This window comes from Anolis sagrei, chromosome 6, assembly GCF_037176765.1.
Source record: "Anolis sagrei isolate rAnoSag1 chromosome 6, rAnoSag1.mat, whole genome shotgun sequence".
Taxonomy (NCBI): Eukaryota; Metazoa; Chordata; class Lepidosauria; order Squamata; family Dactyloidae; genus Anolis; species Anolis sagrei.
Window position 1 is genome coordinate 102,844,355 of NC_090026.1, and position 14,196 is coordinate 102,858,550.

General features: G+C 35.3%; 1 protein-coding gene across 6 annotated transcripts in view; it reads right to left on the reverse strand.

Moving 5' to 3' along the window:
- Window positions 1-14,196, reverse strand: part of AKAP9 (A-kinase anchoring protein 9) — a 111,442-nt gene that overhangs the window by 66,955 nt on the left and 30,291 nt on the right. For all 6 annotated transcript variants that reach the window (XM_060782278.2, XM_060782277.2, XM_060782279.2 and 3 more), the window contains 9 exons: window positions 13,688-13,843; window positions 11,890-12,087; window positions 7,302-9,743; window positions 3,408-3,618; window positions 3,026-3,102; window positions 2,230-2,335; window positions 1,577-1,674; window positions 798-900; window positions 103-292 (listed from right to left, as the gene is read on the reverse strand). In XM_060782278.2, the coding sequence (XP_060638261.2) occupies window positions 103-292; window positions 798-900; window positions 1,577-1,674; window positions 2,230-2,335; window positions 3,026-3,102; window positions 3,408-3,618; window positions 7,302-9,743; window positions 11,890-12,087; window positions 13,688-13,843 (3,581 nt within the window). The remainder of the gene's footprint in view (window positions 1-102; window positions 293-797; window positions 901-1,576; window positions 1,675-2,229; window positions 2,336-3,025; window positions 3,103-3,407; window positions 3,619-7,301; window positions 9,744-11,889; window positions 12,088-13,687; window positions 13,844-14,196) is intronic.

Sequence of the window (14,196 nt, forward strand, 5' to 3'; positions counted from 1 at the left end):
CCACCTCTTTCCATATAGCAAGAGAGATCATTTTTTGGCTATGACAGGAAAATTGCTTGAACTGGCTCTATCTCAATCTTGGGCATCCAAAATGATAGATACCTGAAATGTTCAGAAGACTCATTGGTATCTTGAAGTCTACTCTGTAAATGCATTATCTCCACAGTGTAACGTTCTTTGGTTTCTTTCAACTGCTGATGGAAATATGATCGGAGATGCTCAATTTCCTGAGCATGTTGTTCTTCAAGCTGAGATTTAAAGTTCTCCATGTCTTCCCATGAAGGTGACTTAACTTTAAGACATAAACATAAGAAAACCATAAATAATGTTCCTATCCCAACATAGTACAATAAAAGTGCAATGACATTAGAGCAACATGATATTTTCACAGAGAAAGGAATTTATTTGTTGCTTCATTGATGGATACTTATTTAACTTTCCCTGCACCTAACAAAAACTCCCTTCCTATTATTTGCTATAACAACAAAATAAAAAGCAAACACTATGGGAATTTTAGGAATCACTCCATTGTTTCCCCAGTTTGTCAGTGCTATCACAGCTGTTGACAATGACCATTTTGCTTGACACTCCAATACCTTCACATTATAAAAATGCAAAAATACTGAACACATAGCCATATCACATAGTTTGAGAGTGTAAAAATTCAAATACTACATACTCAAAATAAGCTTAATAATATTGTGACTGCATGAAAACATCACACCTAAAACGAGCATGACTGAGGTTTTCACTCATATAATACAGATCTGCTGATTATTTTATGTGCATATATTTACCAACACAATCCTGTGATGGAGTAGGTAAACTTTCTGCATTTTTTTGAATACTGCCATTTTCTTTTTCATCATAGTCTCTATATAGTGGCCAATTTTCTCCACCCTGTAGAAATGAAATAGAGCCAAAGATACAAAATTATAACTTTCCATAATAATTGTAATGTTTTATTTTCTTCCATTCCAATAAATTGTGTGTAAATATTAATTTACATATTTATATATAGGGACAAAAGGGAAGAAAAGTTTAATTTTTTCCCACCTCTATTTTTTCTAGGAATTTTCTATTTCTCCGAATATATTGACTGATGAAATTAATTACTGATGTAAGAAACTGATACCAGTCAAATTAGCCAGCTCTAATTATTATATCCAAGAAACAGCTAAATATTTTATGTTATCATGTGAGCTTGTGTGTGCATGGGCACAAAAATGTGTGCCTATGAATGGGGACATGTTTGCATATGTATAAATATGACTTAGTGAGTGGGTGGGAGCTCTGAGCAATGAAGTGGGGAACAACATGCTAGCACTGGATGAGCTAATCCACTTTGGAATATGATCCCTATCTATTCATTCACTGATAGTAATCAGCCCTCAATATGTAAACCCAGAGCAAACCCAGGTTCTTGGCTGAATTAACGTTCTTCTGAAGGAGTTGGGGAGAGGGAAGTGGGGAATATCTGAGGACCATATTGGGTCCCTTCATGGCCTGGACTAAGCCAAAGTTAGGTTGGTGCTCCTCTCCCTTTTGGTTAGAATGCAAGTTAAGATGAAATTACCTTTTTAATGTCTTTCATAAATTGTACATGATATTCCAGGAGTTTCTGATACTCTTCCACTATTTTGTTCAGAATACCTTGTAATGTTCCTTGCAAAACTAAATTGCAGAGTAAATTAAAAAAAAATTATATTCCACATATATTGTTTTACTCCAGCACACAATTCTCCTCTTTAAAAAAAACCTATCAGCTTATACAATATTCTACTGCTATGTTATACTGTACAATTATCACAATCTTTGATCCTAATATTGGATCCTACTGATACACACAACAGTCTAATATACTATCATAGCTTATACATTTTCATGTCCTTTGATATTACACAGATTTTACAGAAAAATATCCACTTATGGCTGCCAATGTCAAATCTCATTGCTATTTGCTCTTCAAAGAAATGATCACCCACTGTGCTTATTTGATTTAAATTCTGTTGACAAAAAGGCATCTCTGTAACAATCAGGATGCAATTCTATTTATTTATTTCTTAACAAAAAGCACCACTAAACTTAATGTGGCCCTGAGAAAGCCAGTTTGAGTCTCCTTTGTGGAGAGAAAAATGGGGTACAAATAATAATAACAATAACAACAACAGCAACCATTACCACCACCATCAATATATGGAAAAGGACATGTGATGTGCTTTGAAATACCTTGAGCATCTGCCTTTGACATTAAAAGCAAGTTAGAGTTCTCTCTCTCACTGCCATCAGGTCCAAGAGCAGTTGAAAATTTTCCAGGTAGAATGTTGCACAGAGCCTATTATAAATAAGTACAAGTTTAAGATATTTATCTGCTATATAATTGCAGGCCGTCTCCAAGTTACAAACAAGATAGGTTCTGTAGGTTTGTTCTTAAGATAAATTTGTATGTAAGTTGAAACAGGTACATTTTAAAGTGTAACTCCAGCCCTATATATATAGCTTTGGATCGCATAAGGAAGCGTGAACACCCCTGTGATTTTTGTTTTGCTGTGTGTGTCCGTTAAGAATATTTCACCTCACTTTCTCTCCCCGTGATAACTGTATTTTGAAAAACTTGGCTTGTTGTGGAAACAAGGATTGGTGGAGAGACCTTTTCCCCATGATAACTCTTCCAGGAGTGAATTTCCCTTAGGAGGGGTAGATTTCTCTCACTCTCTGTTGTCTCACCCTTATTCTTAACTATGAGTAGTTTGTAAGTCAGATGTTTGTAACCCAGGGACTGCCTATATATTAAAACAATATAAAATCAATGAAACGATTATAGGTTAAATGATAAATCTATTACATTACCATCACTTCACCTTCTAAAATTAATCTGAAGAGGCACAATCTACCACTGACAAACCTTAGTGATAAGTTCATACTATTTTAGTTTCCTTCCTCTGTTTTTGGAGATTGCATATAATAATATTTGCTAATGTAAGAATAGAAATAACACATTTTTTTGTGGAGACATACTTCTTACCTGAATGACCTTAGAACATTCTTCTGCAACTGTCTTGCTAAGCCTTTCTAGATCCACAAGAGCAGGTTGGCCTTCTTCTGCAAATAATAAGATGTCACTGAAAATTTGTTTATTTTAAACAGGTTTCCTATAATTTTCAGACAAGACCCATATAAATAAGGAAGTGTGTCTGCCTGTAGGCTATGGCAAAATTCAAAATAAAAAGAAGAATAAATTTAAATCTAGAAGAAAACCCAAAACACTAAAAACTAGTCAATGTACTAGCAAGACATCATTATCCTGGTTAATGACTATGTAAAAGCAGCATACTACCACTGCCAAATCAAAACTTTAATCATTATCATCAAGTTCAGAAGAGACAGTTTCAGTTTTACAAGTTTACCTGTTTGTATACTTTCTATCTTCTGAAGATCAAGCTGGCTTTTCTTAAGTTCACACAGTTCTTGTGCATGATGGAACTGGAGCTCTTTTTTAAGAGCTGAAAGTGCATTTTCCTTCTCGTTTTCCATACACTCACGCACCTGATCCACATGAGCTGAGTAAACCAGAGACAGACAGATACGCTGGGCCTCCATCTGCAGCTTTAAATCACTCTAAGTCAAGATGAACATCTTGTGAGATATTTGTACAATCATTTTTCCCATTTTATAAATATGACTTTAGATATAGTTAAAAACTTGAGCAACATAATATTTTACTAAGTGGCAATCCAAGCATGAAGAGTAAGAAACTTAAATGCCGATAAATATATATAAGTCTCATCAGTATTATGCAGTACTTATAAACCACTATGTTCTTTGGGGAAATTCACAACCTATTTGTCTGCACAAATGTAATATACATTTCACAAACAATGTCAGGAGTCATTTTAACGAAGTTTGGAGGATGGCTGAAAAATGGTCCTCACACTCATGCAAATCACTTCCCTGAGATCAGGCATTATTCTTAAACCTATATGAAGCCATAATACATGGTTGAGTTACAAGTGTGAAGACCAGCCAAAAAAAGATACAACTGTAAATTGTTTTATTTCATGATCAAAGCATAACCCATAGTATATGCAGGAGGGAGCAAGTTATTTCTCAACCTCTTCTGGTTTACCATGGCAAGAAATGTATAGCTATTTGGGCCAGGCATCCCTCCAAAGCTGTTAAAAATCACAAGGGGAGGAATTAACTAAGCCAGTCCAGGTTGGCATTCTTAAAGGACCCTATCTTGGGAACCCCAAGATATTGGTTCTAGCAGATCCAAAGTCACTTCCACCAAACCCCATAAAGCCAAGGCTCTATTTGGAAGGGGGCTATTACTAGGAGGACCAATATTAAAATAAGATGAATCTCTATGGCGTATAACCAGTCAACAATCTATTGTGAATTCTGGACCCTCACGTTCTAAATGTCTTTTCAATCTCTCCTACTTCCTTGTAAAATTTCTAACTTTCAACATTAAGTGGCATAAAATGTATACATATTGAAACGATTGCTCTTAAGGGGTAGAGTGGAGCAACACACATTATGAGGGTTGTTTCCCTCGTGTCAACTGTTCTAGATATGTCAATTCCTTTCACAATCATCTGGTGCAAAGAACATAGGTGAAAGAGAGAAACGTGTCAAGAGGAAGGTGCGTCAACCCAACCCTTGTTGGGACCGCCTTCGATCTGGAAATGGATGTCCTCACTGTGAAAGAACATGCAGATTAAGATTGGTCTCTACAGTCTTTTGCAGATGCACCCACAAGAAGGCAATCATACCCTACTGCGAGTGATAGCCTATGATATGATAAATCTTTGGATCAGGTTAAGTTTCTGAACACGTTTCAAAAGCAGCCCCACATAGAGTGTATTATAGTTGTTCAACTGTGATGTAACTAAGGAATGTGTCACTGTTGTCAGGTTTGATGATTCAAGGAACAGGTGCACAAGCCTTCACTGTGTAAATAAACTGTCAAAATCAGAACTTCCAGGTTCAGGGTCAAATTCAGTTACACACCAATGTGAAATCCTGTATCTTCAGGGGGAGTACAGACCCATCTACACAAGCCAAATCCCTATGCATTACATATGTTACAATGACAATTACATATGCTAATAGTTATTTTTAAAAAAATAAGCAACACACTAATACAAAACGTGTGAGCTTTCTCTGTTGTATTGACACAGATTACAAGGTAGCACTTTAATCCTTTCACTTGCAATGTGATCTGAGCAAAATCACATGGTACTCTGAGCTTAACAGTTATAAAACAAAGTCCATTGCTAAGAGCAGAACTGTTCTGTCACATATAGTTCATGAAACACAGAAAATGTGAAATGAACTTATAGGCCTTAATTGTATCAAGACATAAAAATCAACTCAAACATCTTTAATTTTCAACAATGACAAACTGCAAAAACAATTAAACCAGTATCTTTTCCTACAGAGCTTGTGTGGCTTCATTCCTATTGGGTAGCTCACAGAAATGCCAGCCCTGGGCTCGTTGCAGCAAACTTGCTCCTAACATTTTTAAATAATACTTTGGGTTTGTAATTTGGTGCCCACAGATAACTAGAACACAGGTTGCAATGAACTTGTTCTATAGGGGGCTGGCAAAACAATACAAATGGTGAACTGGTTTCCTTTGAAAAACCTCAACTCATTGATAATTATGTAGACAATCATGTATTACAATAAGAAACATCTATATAAATAAGGAATAATAAATTACAATAATAATAATACATTTAAGGAATAACAAGGTTGTTCAAAACATTAGGCATGTAAGCTGGTTTAGCTTTTATTTCATAGTACTCTACTGTCATTCCTCCATGCTTGCAGTTTTGACTTTTGTGGACTTAAATGTGGATGTGAGATGTGGATTTATGTTCTTTAGAAATCTCTGGGTCTTTCACAATTACATGAGGAAGCTGTCAATAAAAGCACACTGGAAATACTAAAAGAATGTTGAGGTTTTCCAGTGTGCTTTATTGACAGCCTCCTCCTGTCATTGTGGAAGTCCTAGAGATTTCTACAGAGAACACATCTCTAGGTCTCTCAGTGTGACTCAGTTGCCAGCTTTCAGCAAAAGTTGACCACAGAGTCACGTTGAAAGTCATCTACAAATTCCTATTATCTCAGGTTTAAAAAAGCCATTTCTTTATTTGTAGCTTTCCATTTTCACCATGGTCCATTGCCCCTAATTCCAGAGAATGTGGAGGGCTGACTGTAAGAAACAGTTTCTAATTCAAACTTTCACAGAACTCTCTACATCAGTGGTTCTCAACCTGTGGGTCCCCAAGTGTTTTGGCCTATAACTCCCAGAACTCCTAGCCAGTTTACAAGCTGTTAGGATTTCTGAGTTGAAGGCTAAAACACCTGGGAATCCACAGACTGAGAACCACTGCTCTACACAGACAAACACACATTTATTAATCTGTTACAATTTCTCCGCAGCCACCTTTGGTTCTACATATATTAGGCAGTCTTCTACCCAATTCTCCATCACAGGTTGCACCAAATATTTCCAATCTTCGTCAATTTGGACTTATGGTGACACAGATATTTCTGACAAACCTTAGATTATATTATAATTTACCATTTAAAAATGCTGTTCAGTATTTCACCAAGGTATGGATGAAGCAATAAGTCACATGAACTAGAATTCTTAGCGATCATACCATGAAAGCGATAATATCACCATGCTATGGTTTTATGAGGACATGACAAAATAAGTGACATAAACGAATGAATATTTTTTATAATCAATGTAAAACAGTCAAAAGAAAATGGGGATATTTTCTGACACATTCAAATTACTTTTTCAAAAAAGGGATTCTTACACTAATATTTTGTACACACTTTTACAGAAACTAACAGAAAGATCAAGCAATCCCAACACCATAATACGTATTTTAGAAAGCGTTTGCCTACTACCAAACTAAAGCAACTTTGCAAGAAATTCAATAAATTTTAGTTTAATAAGCCAACAATATTCCAAAGTTTATTTTGTACCATAAAAATAATAGTCTTCAAGCATTTCTGCAAAACATATTTTGAACACATCAAACATACAATGACAATCTAATAGCTTATCTATAGTTTCAATAAAATTCACAGGGGCCTGTTACTAATTATATATGTATAGGATTGCACACTTAGCATATAAACAGTTACTCAAAAATAAGACTCACTAAATAGCAGGATTTACTTATTGATGAACAGGTTTGCACAGTTAAGACACATTAACAACTAGGAATTATGCAGAATAAATATATAAAGATTGAATGGATTGCCATAAATACCTGTTCTGCTTTCAGCACATCCAGCTGCTCTTGGAGTTTGTTTTCACCTTGTACAAGCTTCATACATGAAGAATTTTCAGCTAATCCATCACTCACAGAGTGAAAATTGTCTGACCACAATTCGGTTTCTGATTTCATCTTTTGTTGCATTGCCTTTTCCGCTGAAATATGTTGAGCCAAATCTTGGCTTGCTACTGATTTCTCTTGCTTTTCTATTAATTCCCTATTAAAGTCTTTGTCTGAATCAGAAACAAAATGTTCAGGTTCACAAAAACCTGAATGGTCTTTCTGTAAATCCCCATTTGAATATTTTGCCATATGTGAATAAGATTCCATATTCTCCTCTATTCTTTGTGTAATTGCCAGCTCCAGTTCTTTGCATCGTGCCGAAAAGAGTTCTTTATCTTGTTTTAGAGAGACAAGTTCTTCATTTAACTGGCAGATCTGATTATGCTTCAATTTCAATTGTTCAGAAAGATCTGAAAGTCTCAATGAAAGTTCTAATTTCTCACGCTGCGTGACCTCAAGCTTTTCCATAAGTTCTGTTGTATCTTTTTCTACGACCTCCTCAACATCGTATGTTTCAGATCTTATGATTTTTTCTTTGTTACTATGAACAGTTGTGCTTTCAGTTTTCAATACAACTATATCGCTTTGTAAATACTGGGTCTCTTCAACTGATGCCTGGACCCTAGCTTTGTATTCAGCCTCTTGTTTGTTCCTGCTTTCTTCTAAATCCAATTTTACCTTTAATAGAGAAGCATATTTTTCTTGGAGCTCCTTATAATTTTGTTCAAAGTTCCTCTCGGCAAATGAAAAAGTGTTCCTCAGCTTTTCAAGCTCTACTTTATGTTCAGCAACTTGTTTTAGCAACTTTTCATTTTCAGTTACCAATTCTTCTGTTCTTTTTTGCAAGTCAAAATCTTCTGACTTGGAATTAACGCCATCAGTGAAGATAAAACTTTCTTCCATATTCCTAAGCGCATTATTTAATTTCTCTTGTAGAGAATTATTTTCATCTTCAAGAACATTATTCTGTGTTGCAAGCAATGAATATTTTTCTTGAAAGGAGTCTTCTTTCTCTTTCATTTGCTTTTCGAGTAATTCTGTTTTAAGTTGCAACTCTTGAACTTTCTGTTCCAGGACACTCTTTTCTTTTTCTTCCTGTCTAAGAATATCTATCTCTTTCTGGAGGTCACTGATTTGAAGAAGCATTTCTTCTGATTTAGAATTTAAAGCAGATTGGTGTGAATCTTTTAATTTTGATATTTCTAATGTAAGCTCATGCTGTCTTCTTATTAAGTTATCATTTTCAGATTGCATATTTTCTATCATTTTGCTCATTTCAATTTCTATGCCATCAAACTGCTCTTTAGCTTGCGTAAGCATATTATCTTTCAGATTTTCTATGTTTATTCTGTGTTCTTGTTGCAGGTCATCTCTAAGCTTCGATAGCTCTTCTTCATGACTGAATAAAAGCTTAGTCCTCAGCCTCTCTAGTTCAGCCTCTTGAGATTCAGCCATCCTGTCCAAAACAGCATCCTTTTCTCTTTCCAACATTTCAAGTTTTATTTTATAATTTGTAACTTCTGCATCATGTTTTAATTCTAGCTCTTGCTTTATCTCAGAAGCAGATACAAGCTGGGCTTTTAGATCCTCAAGAGTGACTTGTAATATATCTAACTCATTCAATTTAGAATCCTTTTCATGTATAGTTTGCTTAGCTCTCTGAATTTGATCCCTTGTAAAGCTCAGCTCTTGATGAAGATCCTCAACTTGATTTTGTAGAGAAGATTTTTCCAAAGATAAGAGTTCAAGCTGTTTAGACAAATCCTCTCTTACCTTTTCTCTCTGATAATCAGTATCCTGCAACATCATTTTCAACTCATTAATTTCAGCATTCAGTAAATGTATCTTCTCTTCATTGATATTACTAGAAATTAAATTCAAACTTTTCTCCAACTCTGCTTTTTGTTCAGCAAGAAGCTTTTCTGTCTCAATGGTGTGTCCCCTAACTAATTCCTGCTTCATCTGCACAATCTGCTGTCCGTGTACTTCCTCTAATTCTGCCCTGAGGTCTGCAAGTTTCCTTTGTGTTTCAAGCTCCATTCTTTGTACAATATCATCCTCATGTTGGCTATCTTTGTGACATCGCTTCTGTAGTTCTTCTACAGTTCCCATTAACTGTTTTATTTCAACAGAACACTGTCTTTCTTTCTGTTTAGAACTGACGAGTTCTACTCTCATATTATTTATCTCCTGATTTTTTTGAAAAACATCTTCTTTTACTTCATCCAGTAATTTCTCAGCAGCTGATAAATTCTTTTGAAGAATAAAAATATTTTCTTCCTCTTCAATAATTTTTGCTTCCAGTTCTTCAATAACAGTTTCTTTTTCTTGTAGTTTCTTCTTGGTGGTATCATCTTCAGCTCTGTATCTTTCCTATAAGAACAATAACTTACTTTCATTTCTTGAGTTAACATATTTGATTTTTTTTGGGGGGGGGGGGAAGGCAAACAATGATCTAGTCACTGGGTTCTTGTAAGTTTTTCGGGCTGTATGGTCATGTTCCAGAAGCATTCTCTCCTGAAGTTTTGCCTGCATCTATGGCAGACATCCTCAGAGGTTGAGGTCTGTTGGAAATGAGGACCTTCCCCTCCCCCCTAGTTTCCAACAGACCTCACAACCTCTGAGGATGCCTGCCATAGATGCAGGTGAAATGTCAGGAGAGAATGCTTCTGGAACATGACCATATAGCCCCAAAAAAACTTACAACAACCCAGTGATTCCGGCCATGAAAGCCTTTGACAATTCTCTATTCAAATGGCAATTCTAAGGAAATAATATAAAGAATGGACATTTGTAATATCTTAGAGAGCTTAAAAAAAGGAATCGCACCAGTCAGAATTTTACAATTCACTGAGACTTTCCTAGGAAAAAAAACTTGTAAAATTCTAGATAGGCACTCTTAATAGCGAACTGAATAAAAAAGCATCCTTGTGGTTTTGCAGAAATTATACACAAGTACAAAATAAGAAGTGCATTGTCTATGGGGTTTTAATGAAATAAATTTATGCCCCTTCTACACTGCCATATAAGATCCAGATTATCTGTTTTGAACTGGATTATATGGCAGTGTAGACTCATAATCCAGTTTAAAGCAGAAAATGTGGATTATGTGATTTGAAAATCTAGATTTTATAGCAGTGTAGCAGGGACTACAATCTTACGATAGTTAATATTTCTTGAAAGCATTGCACAATGGGAAGCTGGGTTTGGTTTCAAAGCTATCCATGGATACCAAAATCCAAGGATAATCTAATCCTACTACATTCAGTGGCACAGTAAAATGGTTTTCCCTACATAAAATAGTGAACAACTCTACTGAATGTCAGAGAGAGCCTGAAGATGTGTGAAGTCGTGGAAGAATGCTTGGCATGTGGCAAAAGCAAGATCTATTTCTGGCATTTTAACAAATATTGTCAAGCAACAATTGGTTCACTCTGTGGATGCAGAGCATGTAGATATGGAGGGCTGACTGAATAGAAAATACTTTGGTGGTTTTGCATGTAGAAAAGTCACTAACAGCTATTCCAAAAGAATAAAAGTCAGACAAAATGATAAATATTTAAACAGCCAGCGATGGGAGCCACTGATGCCAGAAAAGGAGTTAAATCAAAATCACACCTACATATCTAAGGTCAAATATTGAGATTCTAGAAGCAGTCGACATTGCAAGGGAAGTTTTAGGCCATGTGTAACTAAAATAAGAAGTAAAAGTGGTTTAGGAATATGTAAGATAAATGCTTGAAATAAAAACAATACAAAGGACAGTAAACTGCAGTGTAGTTGTTTAAACATTCCTTCCCAGAAGTAAGAAAAACCACAATACAGAGCCAAATGGAAACAAGTTGATATATTACTGCAACCTTCCTCACAAAGCCTTACAAAACTGAAGAATCCTAACAAAACCATTATGTGACTGGAAGCTACTTCTTAGCTGCAAAACCCTTCTCCAATATTTCCCTTCCCTTTTTGACAGTCATAGCATGTTTCCTAAAATTGCACAGAAATACTGATTGTTGTTTTCTTGCAGATCTATTACACTCTTTTTTTCCTAGCTTCAATTCTTGAAATTGTCCACAAAACTTTGGAAGGCTCCTGGCTTGTTTCTGATTGATTCAGAAGACCATGTGTTGCTTTACATGAACGTATCCCATGCATGGGCAAACTTTGGCCCTCCAGGTGTTTTGGACTTCAACTCCAACAATTCCTAACAGCCTAACAGCTGTTAGGAATTGTGGGAGTTGAAGTCCAAAACATTTGAAAGGCCAAAGTTTGCCTATGCCTCATATATCCTAAGTATTCAAACCATCCCAATTTGGTTCAGGATTAATTGAAATCCAGTGCATTCCACTAGTAAATATTCCTTCAGGTTCTGACTGCCTTTCTCCAACTTTGTTCAATGTTTATGTTATGACAATTAGGAGACTCATATACTTCAAACTAAAATATTGTAATTGTTTTAATAACAATTACGGAGAAAGGCATATATGACTAAAAGTTAGAATCTTAGTAAGTGACATACCATTTCAAAGTCAGTCACTCTTTTTTGCAAAAGTGAAACTTGGACTTCAAAGTCTTCATTTTTCATCTGATATTTCTTCAGGAGCTGCTCTTGTTCTTCTAGTTGTTGCTGATATGCAAGTATCTGTTGCTTGGCCTGGAGTAAATCAGCAGCTGTGCTGCTGTGACTTGTGTTCCTTAAAGCTTCGCTTGCCTGCAGCTTATAAACAGAATAGCACAAATTAATGTAATAACACAACTATGTGGAAAAAAATATTTTAAAAGCATTACTCATTTTCATAAGGACAACATATATTTCAAATTCTAGACGATTGTGCATTAAAATGGTTTGAATGTTGGACTAGGGCAGGTCACACTCTTCCACCCTCAGAGGAAGGAAAGGATGAACTTCCTCTGAAGAAATCCTGCCAAGAAACCCCATGGAAGTTCAATTTAGAGTTACCAAAAGTCATAAATAACTTGAAAGCATACAAAAGGAACAACAAATTGTGTAATTTTTAGATCATCTAGTAGTGATATTCAAAGACACAGCTGCGTCTATATGCAGTATATTTCTCAGGAATCTAGAGAAATCGCAAATAGAATCCTTCAAAATTAACTGTCAAATAGCAAAAACAAGCAGTGACTCATCATTAAACTAAACTAATTAATTAATTAAACAGTTACAAAACCAAGCCGTGAAAACAGCTTGGGTGTCACTCTGCAATGGAAAAATAGGTTTTATAAAAAATATGTGGGAGGGGATGACTGATGAACAAACGAGAAAGATGACAAGAAATTACTCATCAGACCAAAATTTACATTTTCTTTTCTTCAAATGATTATTCTCTTATTTTTGATGTTCAAAATAATTTTATCTTATGCCATGTCAGTCATATCAGTGTTTTGGTCATATCGGTATTTGGCTTTTAAATTGCTTTTAATTTAATTTTTTAAACTCTAAATTTTAAAAATCCGTTAAATTTGAAATGGTTATACATGTGAATTTGTTGGTCTGTGTTCAGTTATCCAATTGTCTTTGTTGCTTGTGCAAATGTAAATCTGGTTTTTTCTTTCAATTTATTTTACACAGCATTGAATACCTCTCTATAAGTTGTAAGCCGCCCTGAGTCCTCACTGGGGAGATAGGGCGGGATATAAATAAAGTCTCATTCGTTCATTTATGAATGTAGAAACATGTGGAGATAAAAAGACTTGGCTGAAGAATTACCATGTCTTCATGGTAGGAACAGTGATAAATGTTTGTTTCTACTTCACTGACCAGATGCTATTTTTGGATGCTGGGTGATCAGAAATACACCTCTAATTGGTGAGATCCTTTTTACTCTCACTCATTTACCCATTAGTGAATAATAGCCTGATCAATAAGCCAACAATGATTTGAGTAAGTCCTCCAAACCAGAACTGGTTTTCATGCTCAGTTCTGGTAGGGAGGGTTTGCCCCAAGCAATTTGGACTGAATAGAGAGGCTATGGTATAGCAGTGGTGCTCAACCTGTAGGTCCCCAGATGTTTCAGTCTTCAACTTTCAGAAATCCTAACAGCTGATAAACTGGCTGGGATTTCTGGGAGTTGTAGGCCAAAACACATGGGGACCCACAGGTTGAGAACCACTGTATAGAGGAAGGGAAAAATAAATTCAACCATATTTAAAGCATCATGGTAATGTCTCAAAAGTAGAACAACGGATAAAGAATGGGGAAAACTGGTATGTCTATGGACACATACAAGTACTAACTTTAAATAACAGATCCATTACTTTTTTAAAGAACTAATACAACATTACTACTATTAACTTACATGTTGAAACTGAATTTGAAGTTTTTGACTCTGCTCTGTCAACTCCAAAAATTCTCTCATGGTTTCATCCTTTTCTTTCCTTGCTTGCTGCAGATTTGCAGTAAGCTGTGTAATAATGTCATCTCTTTTTTTGATAGCAGCCTCAAATTCTTGTAGCTTAAAGAAGTTATGTTAGAATATTAGCACTATTCAAAAAAGAGGTAAATATCAGCTATGGTTATTCTGGTGAGATGATAGAATGTTTCCAGAAACATTTAAACCCTGCACAAAAGCACAACAATAATACCGTCTCTACCTTCCAATGATCTTTTGTTCAAATTAACATCCAAAATGCTGGTATTAAAAATTGCATGGTTGTCTTTTCAAATATGTACTTACATTACAACTTTTCTATTCTGGTATACAATATTACTTAATCCAAATTACATTGCAGTTAGGTTTTTCTAAAAGCTGAAAAGCTCAAGAAAATAGTATCTGAAAGAATATATATATATATATATATATATATA